Source organism: Stegostoma tigrinum, chromosome 33, assembly GCF_030684315.1.
Source record: "Stegostoma tigrinum isolate sSteTig4 chromosome 33, sSteTig4.hap1, whole genome shotgun sequence".
NCBI classification, from domain to species: Eukaryota; Metazoa; Chordata; class Chondrichthyes; order Orectolobiformes; family Stegostomatidae; genus Stegostoma; species Stegostoma tigrinum.
In genome coordinates, this window is record NC_081386.1 from 25457698 (window position 1) to 25470402 (window position 12705).

Here is a 12705-nt window from a genome sequence, read left to right on the forward strand (position 1 = left end):
CATAACTATTGTTGAAAAAACTCTTTGGCCCTGAAAAACTAATTTTACATGCTCCTATTTCAAGTAAAGTTCTTGGTTAATTTATTAATTTATGATGGTTCAGCCTCTAATACCACAGTATTTATATTGCTGAAAATGTGAAATATAATTAATTAATCTTATCCTGCTGTGGCGTATGAGAAATGGCTGCTTAACCTGCTTGACAATGTCATATTAATGAACACCTGGATTTGCTTGACTTGATAGTAGAATAAAATTAAGTTGCATTTCGGGGAAAACCACAGCCCGGACATCATGCGACTCTCTTCAGGAAACTTTCTTTGAGGTCAGCATGAAGTACAGTGTTTTCACCACTGACAGCAAAATCCAGGTCATTATATTTTTGGCAGTTCAGGCTGTACCCCCTTTAGTTACTTTATATTGGAAATAATAAGAAGGTCCTGTGCTCCTTAGAAAACAATAGGGTGAAGGAGCAGAAAGATCTGAAGCTACAAATGCACAATTGAGGAAACAAAAAACAACTTACTAAGACTAGAAAAAGCACTGGGAATCATGTCTCAAAGGTTGCAATCAGAAACAGTGAAGTTTTACGTTTGCGCTAGAATGTCAACTCACAACTACAGGGAATAGTTCAGAGAAATAGCATAGGTGATTTGATGACCTGTGTAATCGACTCAAAGGGCTGAGTGATCTACTCTTTCTTCCAAGTCCTCATGATCTAAAGAAAATATAAACAAACACTCAAGGGAAATAATAATAGGAATGTACGAGATAAAGTTAGATGAAGAAGTGGTGAGGAACGCCCCAGGAGGAGATTCTGATGAAACGCAAGCTTTGTCATGGATCTGTTGAGCTGAATGGTCTGTTTCTCTGTTATAAATACTTCACAAAATACATTATCAATAACTTGCAGGGAGTGATGGTGGTATTGTGGTAATGTCTCTGGGCTAGTAATCCTGAAGCTAAGCTGTTCCTCTGCGAATACTGGTTCAAATCCTACCACAGCAGCTGGTAAAAATGACATTCAAATAATAGCTTGGAAATTGAAAATTTGTCTCAGTAACCAAACAACTATCTTTAATTGTCAGGAAAAACCCAGTTAGCTTACTAAGAGAAGTAAATTTGCATTCTTACCTGGTCTGGTCTACACATGACTTTAGACACAGGAATCTGGTTTTCTCCTCTGAAATGGGCAACAAATGCTAACCTTACCTGCAGGATTGTTGCCTCATGTAAGAAAAAATTGATGGAATATTGAACATAGCTACAAATTATGTCACAACAGGTTCGTGATACACTATAACAATGCCTTGTTGGATGCCACACAAGATACCACTGGGGCTTCTTCACTTTGCAAAGCAAAAAGAATTAGGGGATGTAATCCTGAAGTCCAACAGCACTGAAAAGATTTTATTAATTCAGTCAATTGAAGCAGTAGCTTGGTCATTGATTTGGAAAGTCATGGCTTTCAGCTTTTCTAAATGTATAGGAATCTTCCAAGGGTTGTTGTTTCATGTCTAGTGCAAGGCCCACAGAAATATTAGGAAGGTACTTCAAGATACACTGATTAACCCTCCAACCCCGGACGGCTAATAATTATAGACAAATGAGTGAGCAAGAGCAGAGTTTCCACAGTAAACAACGACAGACATTTATTTTTTTCTACACCGTCACTGCGATAAAATCGCCATCCTTATTCATTTTTTGCACCTCAAAACAGTGTAGCACTTTATCTGCTTCAGCCCTCCCTTTCCCTATAATGTATAACCCTTTAAAAAACTCAACCAATCAGAACTACGTCATCAAACTCCATTCTGGTTCTCTTTGTAGCCTTGCTATGAGCCAAGAACCAACGGCCAGCATTCTCAAGACTTAAGGATAAAACACTCACCAATCATAGAAAAGAGGTCAGAGTGGTAAACAGACTCATTCTTTCTTTGATCCAAGTTTGGCCTGTATAGGATACGTGTGATTGTAAGTCCAAAATAAGCTCCAAATACATGGATAACCATCGAACCACCAGCATCTCTAGCCTTGGAGAGAAAGAGATTTGAGACACTCCATGTTAAGTGTTTGTTATTTATTGAGTTCAGGGAAAGCTTGTTTTCCTCACTTTCCCTAAAGTTTGAATCCTACCTCGATCAAGAACTATAACTTTAGACCTCCTTAAGAGATCAAATCTGAAATATGTGCAACATCTACAGGCATTTGGATAGGGCTGGGTTGAAAGTTGGCTACAGGTATCTTAATTGACCACAGTGAAAAGACCACTATAGGAATGAACCATGAAGGCAGATCGGTGGCTCAGTGGTTAGCACTGCTCCCTCACAGCACCAGGGACCTGGGTTCAATGCCCCCCTCCGTGACTGTCTATGTGGAGTTAGCACATTCTTTCTGTGTTTGTGTGGTTTCCTCCAACAGTCCAAAGATGTGCAGGTTGGATGGATTGGCCATGCTAAAACTGCATATAGTGTCTAGAGATGTGCTGGCTTGGTGCATTAGTCATGGGAAATGCTGGCTTACTGGGACAGGGTAGGGGGTGAGATGCTGTTTGGAGGGTCCATGTGGATTCAATGGGCCAAACGGCTTGTTTCCGTGCAAACTCTGATGAGGGTTTTAACAGCACTAAGGGGAAGTAGGAACATGGAGATCAATCAGTCAAAAATGACAGGTATCAACATCAACGAGTGGTGAGACATGAAATGTAAAGTTCAATCTGGATTCAAACAGAGTTCAGAGAATGAGGTTAAGACTTAACATCAAGTCAAGGAGTCTGATGAGTCCAAAGTAGTCAGGGAAACTTATGCCTACAAAATAACATTGGTCTTTGAGCTTTAGAATTTGATGCTGGAATTCTAGAGCACAGAGACTGTGCCACCAATAGTTGAGTAGTACAAGGGAAAGCCTAATGCTGGAGATCATGAGGTGAAATAGCACAGTGTGCGATCTAATTGGAGCCTTAGCAGATTAGCTAACCAAGGGGTAGGAAATTCTGCAAATAGAGTTTGTGCAACAAATACCACTAAAGCAGTCAATAATAACTATGTTCCTGGTTTCCAGGAACAAAAACAGCAGAGGGGAGGATGCAATGTAATCCAACTGTATACAATGAAATTGGCCGGAGACCATACTGTGATGGACCATATTCAATGAAATAGGTTTATAAAGGCAGATGAGATTGAGGGAAATGGTGGGACCTTACAGCTGATCTACCAGACAGATGGTTGCCCCTAACAATTGTTACATATTGCAAAAATTTCTCATGTTCGTTGATCAAAAATCTTCAAATGGTTCTTGCAATGTCATTTGTGACAGGAAAGACAAGGGGAAGTGATTGCCTAGAGGTATTCATCCAAAATATTAATCCAGAGACCAAAGTAATGTTCTTGGGACATGAATTTGAATCTCACCATGGAGGAATTTGAATTCAATAAAGAATAAAATCTGGATTTAACAGCACTGCCACAATGATGCCACCCGAAGGTTGCAGGAACAGCAACTCATATTCCGCCTGGGAACCCTGCGCCATATGGTATCAATGTGGACTTCACCAGTTTCAAAATCTCCCCTTCCCCTACTGCATCCCTAAACCAGCCCAGTTCATCCCCTCCCCCCACTGCACCACACAACCAGCCCAGCTCTTCCCCCCCACCCACTGCATCCCAAAACCAGTCCAACCTGTCTCTGCCTCCCTAACCGGTTCTTCCTCTCACCCATCCCTTCCTCCCACCCCAAGCCGCACCCCCAGCTACCTACTAACCTCATCCCACCTCCTTGACCTGTCCGTCTTCCCTGGACTGACCTATCCCCTCCCTACCTCCCCACCTACACTCTCTCCACCTATCTTCTTTACTCTCCATCTTCGGTCCGCCTCCCCCTCTCTGCCTATTTATTCCAGTTCCCTCCCCCCATCCCCCTCTCTGATGAAGGGTCTAGGCCCGAAACGTCAGCTTTTGTGCTCCTGAGATGCTGCTTGGCCTGCTGTGTTCATCCAGCCTCACATTTTATTATCTGTGAAACCATTGCGGTTGTCAGGAAGCTAATCTGGTTCTGTTATGCCCTATAGGGAAGTAAACTGCTATCCTGGCCTAAATATAACTCCAGACCCACAACAACTCCAGACTCTAAACATCCCTCCATGCAATTAGGGATGAGCTGGGTCTGGTCAGTGATGCAAACATCCCATGAATGAATAAAAGCAAAGTAAAATTTACAAGATAAGATAACTCACCCCCAAAACAGTCAGGATAATAAATTCATTCACTGCGTAGAGAGTCACTTGAAACAATGACATGATCAGCAGTTGGACAGGACTCACTTTTCCAAGAACACCTCCAAATGCGATCAACACTGAGGCAGCACTGAAATCAGCATTTATCAGACTGGGAAAGAGAGGAACAAGATAACGTGAAGGCACAATCATATTGCAGTTACATTGAGACAGGGTGAACTATTCACTATGCTTTGTCAATGGCCACTGGCCAAGCCTTTGCAACCAAGAACCAGAGATTGCAGAAGCTAATGTATGAATATCTAACATGATCACTCCAAAATCATCTTTCTGCTATACATCTTACTGAAACCTAGATTTTAACCAGTAAAGCAGGGTGAGAGAAGAATTCGACAAACGTGTTCATAATTAACAATTATTTTCACTCTTCAACCTTGCTGTCGACATTTAGTTTGGTCAATCTCTCGCCATCTCTGCTCATCATCTCCCTTGGTCTTCTTTCTAACTCATGATTTTGCTCTGGCTTTCCGTTTGTAGCTACTTTTCCTGTTTCCTACACTGTTTTTCCATTGCATCATCTGCTTACAGTTTTCTCTAGATACGAACATATGAATTAAGCGTAAGAGTGAGTCATTCAGCCCTTCGAGTTTGCTCCACCGTTTAGTAGGATCATAGTGGATTATAGCCTCAATTCCTGTTTCCTGCCTGCCCCAGTGCCATTTGGCTGCCCTTGTCAATCAGGTTTCGATCAATATCAGGCTTAAAAATATTCAATGACCCTACCTCTAGTGCTCTCTCAGGAAGAGAATTCTACAGATGAATGGACAAAACAAAGAATCTGTGGATGCTGGAAATCTGAAACATTAACAGAAATTGTGAGGAAACCTCAGCAGGTCTGGCAGCATCTGTGGAGAGGGAAAGAGAGTTAACATTTTGAGTCCAGTGACCCTTCCTCACAATGTCAATTTTGTTTCTCTCTCCACAGATACTGTCAGACTCACTGAGTAATGACTTTATCTCTCTCTCTCTCTCTATCCATCACTCCTTCCACATTTCTGATTTATTTTCCCTGTTACTTGTCTTTCTTTCTGCCTCATAAAAGCTCTGCCACGGCTGCAGTGATGCAAGTGGCTTTAGACTTCCAAAAAACAGAAAGACCAGAGGGCAGCATGCAATGTAATCTAAGAGTATACAATGAAATTGGGTGGAGCACATGCTGTGATGAACTGCATCCAATGCAGATATCGCCCTATAGAGGGTGGCCGCATCTTATTTTGCACTAGACAGTAAATTTTGGAACAATAAAATAAACCTTTGAACTTACAATAGACAATAGACAATAGACAAATAGGTGCAGGAGTAGGCCATTCAGCCCTTCGAGCCAGCACCACCATTCATTATGATCATGGCTGATCAGCCACAATCAGTATCCTGTTCCTGCCTTATCCCCATAACCCTTGATTCCACTATCTTTAAGAGTTCTATCTATCTCTTTCTTACATTTCCAGCCTGGGCTAAATCACAGAGTAGCAGAAGCTCTTTCTCTAATAGATTGGTTCAGCATATTCTGTAGCCACCCTCTGGCCAACTATAAAGTCAGCATGGATCAAAACCTTGCCTGTTATACCTGAGAAGTACTTTCTTTAAATATAGAATCCAATAACAAAACAACTGATGATAGTACAAGGACTTTTAGCATCTATGCTGAAATACCCTATCCCTATAACCTGCTCAGCATTTGCCAATATTCAATCACCAACGGCAGTCCAGTTCTTGAGGCATCTCGAGCTACATGTTTGAGAAGTGGTTGTCCAAATTCACAGTGATGGCCATCCATCCTTACTGTGGCTCGTGGTTTCCAAATTCAAAAATGTTGTGCTTAACAATTTTGGGGATCTCAGGGCAGAGTCTCAGGGTACCCACTAGTCTTTCAAAGAGGAATCTGTGAATCTTGGGTGCTATCTCCACCTAGTGGTGGGTTTGGATCTTACAAGGAAATTCTGAATACTCTCAACCGCTCCATCACATCATTACATCATAAAATATGCGTTGATAGAAAACAGTTTAATTTTAACGTGAAATCTCTCGACTTGAACACGAGCAGGAATTAATCTCACTTCATATCAACCTCTGTAAAGGGTCGTCTGGAAAATATTGGAGAGAACTGCGTTCTAGACATGTCTACTGCATATATAAGGGGACTGAATTTTTATAAATAGTCTTTCAAGGGATGTGACTATCATTGGCGAGGCTAGAACTTGTAACCTCATTGCCCTTGAACTGAGGGGCTTACTAAGTCAGCTGACAAACCCCAATTTCTGAAGAAGGGTCCTGAACCAAAATGTCAGCTTTCCTGCTTCTGTGATGCTGCCTGGCCTGCTGTGTTCCTCTAGCTCCACACTGTATCATCTCAGGCTCCAGCATCGGCTGTTCTTACTATCCTCTAAACCACATATCACTTACGTTCAGGGAGCCAATGGACAATGGATGTGTAAATTATAAAATTACAAAACAAGAAATCCTGAGATCCAAGCTAATGCTTTGGAGGCCAGGTCAAATCACACTTTGTAGCTGGTCGAAATTAATGTTAAACAGTAATCTGAGAATAAAGGTAAAAGTCACTGTAGTCCCAGATGCTCTCTCATTAGAGAGAGACAACTGGGGGTGATTTAACCAAGTAGTCACCATGCCTCAAGCAAGGGGCAAGGTTGGAAATGACAGTTCTTCATGGTAACCTCACCAGTGTGGGAATTGAACCAATGCTGTTGGTATCACTCTGAATTGCAAACTAGTCATCCAGCCAACTAAGCAAACCGACCCACACCGGCTAGGTCATGTGAAGGTTACACCTTCTTAATCTCAACCTTTGCTTGATAAGTGGAAACCCTAAGGTTAAACTCACCACCGGTTATCGGTCTCTAATGACAGAGCAGTCCAATGGTCCTCTCTGATTATGGCTACTTTTTTACATCACTGGACTCAGTAAAGGTGAATGCATCTTTCTAATGTGCATTCGGGAGGGAAATATGCCTTCCTTTGTCTACACTATAGGCCCACAGTAATGTCATTAATTTCTAAATCACTCAATTCAACACATGCCTACATCTTATGAAAGGGGAGAAAATTTTGACTTTAGATCACTTAATCTGACCTGTAAAATAGCAGGAGGACAACTGACTGTCAGCTCAGATGAATTTCAGAAACGTTACATTTGAACTCACTGAATAAAAGCAACAGCTTCTACGATCCTACAATTCTATCTCTGCATATGTTACTGTGCTGGAAAAGGGTCATTGGAGCCAAATGTTAACATTGTTTTCTCTCCACAGATGTTGCTAGAACTCAAGTTTCTTCAGCAATTTCTGCTTTTGTTTCTGGATTTCCAGCATCTATAGCTCTCTGGGTTTTTTTGTTAACTATGTGCTCAACATAAATCCTGAATACTTCCAATTAAATATTAGATAAGGGCTTTTGTCATTAATTGAAAATACTGAATACAAATTTTGGCCTCTTTTCCCACATTGGTATCAAATGTGCCCTGTATGTCATTTCTACCTCTTAGTTTCCCAATTGAGATGTGACCAGTGTCTAAATCAGACCCAATGATAATCACTTTTACACAGCAGAGGCCCATACTTGATCCAGACAAGAATATGGATCATTGCTTGATTGGTTACAGTCTTTTATTTAATTTGCCCAGGAGGTTCAAGGCGCATTGAAATTCCTGTTTTCATTTTGGACCCGGATTCCTGTTTCTCCCCATTAAAGCTTGGGACACAGAAACGGAAGCTCATATTTTTGGCTGCTGTCCTTATTTTTCTATGCATTTAAAGACCACACCCTCGACCTCAGAAAGTCTTCCTCAAACACTTCAAGCTTGCACTTGCCTGCCTTTCTTGAGATTAGCTTTCATCCCTTACCTTTCCACACCAATTTTGATTTTCCCATCGCTATAATCTAAGGAATGAAACCAGCCCTGCATCAGCAAAGCCCATTGGATGCTGAATGATGCAATGAGGAAGTTGAAGCCAACACTTCCAAATCCATATCTCTTCAAGAAGGTCATCAGAAACCCGAATCCCACAAAAACCATCACGTGTACATCTTGGAAACCTGAAATCAAAGCAAAGGAATAATCTGAATGTCAATTCAAGTTCTTTATAAGCACCCCCTCCCCTCCCCTTCCAGAAAGTGATCTGCATTTCTCCAGCTGATAATGGGAACTGCGATGAAGGGTCTAGGCCCGAAACGTCAGCTTTTGTGCTCCTGAGATGCTGCTGGGCCTGCTGTGTTCATCCAGCCTCACATTTTATTATCTTGCATTTCTCCAGCTACTGCCTGCAGCTGCATAATGTTGAAGGCAAAATAAATATGTTCACAACATCTTTACAGAATGAAGGCTAGCTAATTCACACACAGCAAGATCTCACAGACTGCATGTGACAATAGTGGAAGGATAAACATTGGCCTACACACCATTAGGGAACACCTTGAATGTTAGCCTGTGATCTCTGTTGTCCACCCAAGAGGGAAAACTGGGCCATGAATTAACATTTAACAGCTGTATTAAAAAGTCTACCAAGATCATATACTAACATATCTGAGCTCAGGAGAAAACTGAGTTGTCCAATTTCAATCTGAAAGCAGCTATTTCCTAAGCAACATGTTTAGAGAAGTTGTGGCATATCTGAAAGCGGGTGGGATTTGAACCTTGGTCTTCTGGCTCAGAAGTAGGGACCCTACCACTACATCACAAGAGCACCATCCAAGTTGAGAGTGTAACCACTGAATCACTGCTGACCTCGAGGACACAGATCAATTTGTCAGACCTTTCATTAGAATTCAGGATCAGTAAGTAATTTCACAGAACATTCATTCAAGTGATGAAATGAGTTGGACCAGAAAATGTGATTGGATGGGCTGTAACAGCATGTTGAAGCAGATTAAATGAATGGAACGTATGGAACGGTGACAGACATGGTTTCCTACTGAAGAACAAGACATGGACCATCTCACTGATCTTCCAAAACATAATTTGTTAAAACCACAGCAAAGACTTGGATCACATTCCAAAATGGAATCATTTGATTGCTGTGATTTAAACCAAATTTTACTGTCGCTAGAAACAATTCCTCCATGCTCTGATCTCTTACTTACTTTCTCTCCTTCTATCCCAAATTGTCTATTGATATCACTCTCTGACAGCCTCCCTCTCCAATGCTTCCTCTATATTATTTGTACCGTGATCTTTCTTCCATTTCTCTCTCCTCATCTTACTCAATTTTATCTATTCCATCATGGCTGGATAGGTTGGGACTTATTCACTGGAGCATAGGAGGTTGACAGGCGACCTTGCAGAAGTTTATAAAATAATAAGGGGTGTAGATAGAGTTAATGGGAGTTGTCTTTTCCCATGAGTGGGGATTTTCAAGATTTCGAGCTCATTTTTAAGGTGAAAAGAGAGAGATTTGTAAAAAACTGGGGCAAACCTTTTAGACAGAGTATAAAAAGTGTTTGTGTGTGGAATGACCTTCCAGAGGAAGTGGCGAATGTGAGTACAATTACATTGTTTAAAACACATTTGGATAAATACACGAATAGGAAAGGTTTGGAGGGATATGGGCCAGGCACAGGCAATAGTTTAGTTTGGGATTATGGTCAGCATGCACTGTTTGGACCAAAGGGTCTGTTTCTGTGCTGTATGACTCTAACTTTCTGTGGCACTTTCTGTTACACTGTCTCCCTCTCTGCCTCCTTTCTTGCCTTGTATTCTTTTTGAAGGGGTATAAACGTTGATGCTTCTTGCAGTTCCTGGCATATTTCTTTCTGACATTGCCCCTTTTTATCATATTCTTTCTCAACGTATCTCTCTCTTTCCTTCACTCAGTGATGCTTTTTCCTTTGGCCCTGCCCTATTTCCCTCTTTGTCCCATCCTCATCTCAGGTCATCATATCCTGCCCTTGTACTCTGAGCATTCCATGTTTTTGCATGGGTTCTTGCCTATGCTATGTAGCCGCTGTCCCTCTCTGATATCCCCAAATCCCTCAGAGCAATGACTGCACCACCTCCATCTCCACAGTAAAGCCCTGTCTCAGCACTTTTACTTTCAAATCCTTCAAGCATGCCTGTCATACTATTATAGTACTGTAGTAATGCCCGTAGGGTCCACTCTCCCAATGCAATCTTAGTCCAAATTCCTTTTTTCACTTTGCATCAGTTCATTAAAACTGTTGCTGCCTGTATCCCACTCAACACCAACTTTGTCTCCTGACTACCTATTTCCAGAGCAACCTCCCAGTCCCTCAGGTTCCAAATCAAGTCTTTATATTCAAATCGCCCTCGTGTGTCAAAGAGTCACAGGGCATAGAAACAGGCCCTTCAGCCCACCCTGTCAATGCCAACCCACAAATGCTAGCCCCGTTTACTTGCACTAGGTCCTTGAACTACAATGCTTTGACATTTTAAGAACTCATCCTTCTGAAGAAGCATGTATCTCTGTTTTAAGGGTAACTGCTGCCACCACCCTATCAAGCAAAACTTCCATCTAACCAGCATTCTCTGGGTGAGGAAACTTCACCGGATCTCCTCTAAACCACCTACTCCTCACTTTAAACTTGTGGCAATCTCAAAGGAAAAATACATCTAAACCAAATCATAGAAACCATTCAAGGAACACTGTAACATAACATTAAAATATGTACAAGGAATCAACTAGTCAGAAATACAGACAGCTAAGACTGCAAATAGACAATAGGTCCACTTGAACATTAGAGAACATGCTGAGCTTTCTCTTTCTCTAGCCTGCAGCTCTGAACCTAATTATAGAAACATAAACCATCAAACAATGCCGTGACTACAATCGAAGGACAGAGCCTGGCACCTCCCGGCTCTGCTGTGGCGTAATATTACAAATGGAGACAAACGCAAGATCTTGAGGATCCTGGAAATCTGAAGCAAACACAGACAATACCGGAGAAACTGTTCTGAAGAACAGTCATACCAGACGCGAAACGTTAACTCTTCTTCTCTCTCCATAGGTGAAGCCAGACTTGCTACTTTTCTCCAGCGTTCTCAAATGCAGAGTTTGCCATGGGCGTGAGGAACAGCAAGGGTATTTCCCTTTCTCAATTCCCTCTCCAGCATTTGCACTTTTTAATGACATGTCCAAACTCTATTTATGGTAGATATAGATAGACAGTGGATTAAAAATAAACAAAGGTATTTAGACTTGAGTTGGGAATTGATTGGACCAGTTGAGGTAGAGCAGTCGTGTAAGAATGATGCTGTACTTACTGGGATACCTGAAATAGAAATCGTTTTCCAATACGCTGGTGATATTCCGGGTCCTTCTGATGACATTCCAACGTGCGCTGGATTCGTCATCGTATCGAATGAAGACCCCGAAGAGGATAATCATTGCTAGTTGCCAGATGAAACAGATCAGAGGCAACTTCCATCGCATCAAGGTGTCCTTCATTCTTCAATGACTAGGTACAGTAAACCAGGGAACAGCTTGGGGAGAAGCGAGGTGTAGCCTTCACTATCTGGTGCTGGTAGTTTGAGAGGAACTACTCACGGTTCCAGCAAATTTAAAGCCTTGGAGAGGGAGGCGGAGACTCAAGTTGTATTCCTTCCAAAGAATTAAGTCCGACTCGTTGATCCAAAGTGTTTTCTTTTCTTCTCAGAAAATTAGCTTTGATGAATTTAAAAACAAAACAATATTGGAAAAACGAACCCCTCCAACTCTAACCCTTAACCCACCTTGGCGATTGAGTTGCAGTTTGACGGCACACCGGTTAGGTAGATCCTTGAAGAGAGAATTTGCATTTATGTAGCGCCTTTGACGAACTCGTGAACGTGTCAACGGATTCTACAACCAGTTATATTTCTTTCTGACGTGTTAGTCACTGTTGCCATGTAAGAACCGCGGCAGCTAGTTTGAGAACAGGAAGCACCCACTAAAAATAGTGCTGTTTGAGGCCGAGAAGTTGATCAGAAACTGGATGGAGAGGATTGGGCGTGGGCGTCGTGATGGGGTGGAGGAAGGATCTCTCCTGCTTCTCTCAGAAGTTGTTTCCTCGAATCTTTTACGTCTATGTTATAGGCATGATGAGGGTAATTCATTCACAGGATGAGGATGTCACTGGCTAGGCAGCATTTATTGCCCATCCTTAATTGCCCAGAGAGCAGCTAAGAGTCAACCATAATGCTGTGGGTCTAGAGAGTCACATGTAGGCCAGACCAGGTAAGCATGGCAGTTTCCTTCCCAAAAGAACTCTAATGAACCAAACGTGTTTTCCCCAACAATTAATTCATGGTCATCATTAGATTCTTAATTCCAGTTTTTTTTATTGAATGCAAATTCCATCATCTGGGGTGGCAAGATTTGAACCCAGGCCCTCAGAATGTTATTTGGAGATCCGGATTAACGGTTTGGCAGTAGGAATGCTGGGCCATCGCCTCCCCAGGGAGT

General features: G+C 41.9%; 1 protein-coding gene across 1 annotated transcript in view; it reads right to left on the reverse strand.

Moving 5' to 3' along the window:
- Window positions 1-11779, reverse strand: part of rhcgb (Rh family, C glycoprotein b) — a 34154-nt gene extending 22375 nt beyond the window's left edge. The window contains exons 1-4 of the mRNA XM_048563142.2: window positions 11526-11779; window positions 8152-8344; window positions 4232-4382; window positions 1892-2033 (exon numbers count right to left, since the gene is read on the reverse strand). Of these exons, the coding sequence (XP_048419099.1) occupies window positions 1892-2033; window positions 4232-4382; window positions 8152-8344; window positions 11526-11709 (670 nt within the window). The 5' untranslated portion in view covers window positions 11710-11779. The remainder of the gene's footprint in view (window positions 1-1891; window positions 2034-4231; window positions 4383-8151; window positions 8345-11525) is intronic.
- Between the last annotated feature and the right edge of the window lie 926 nt (window positions 11780-12705).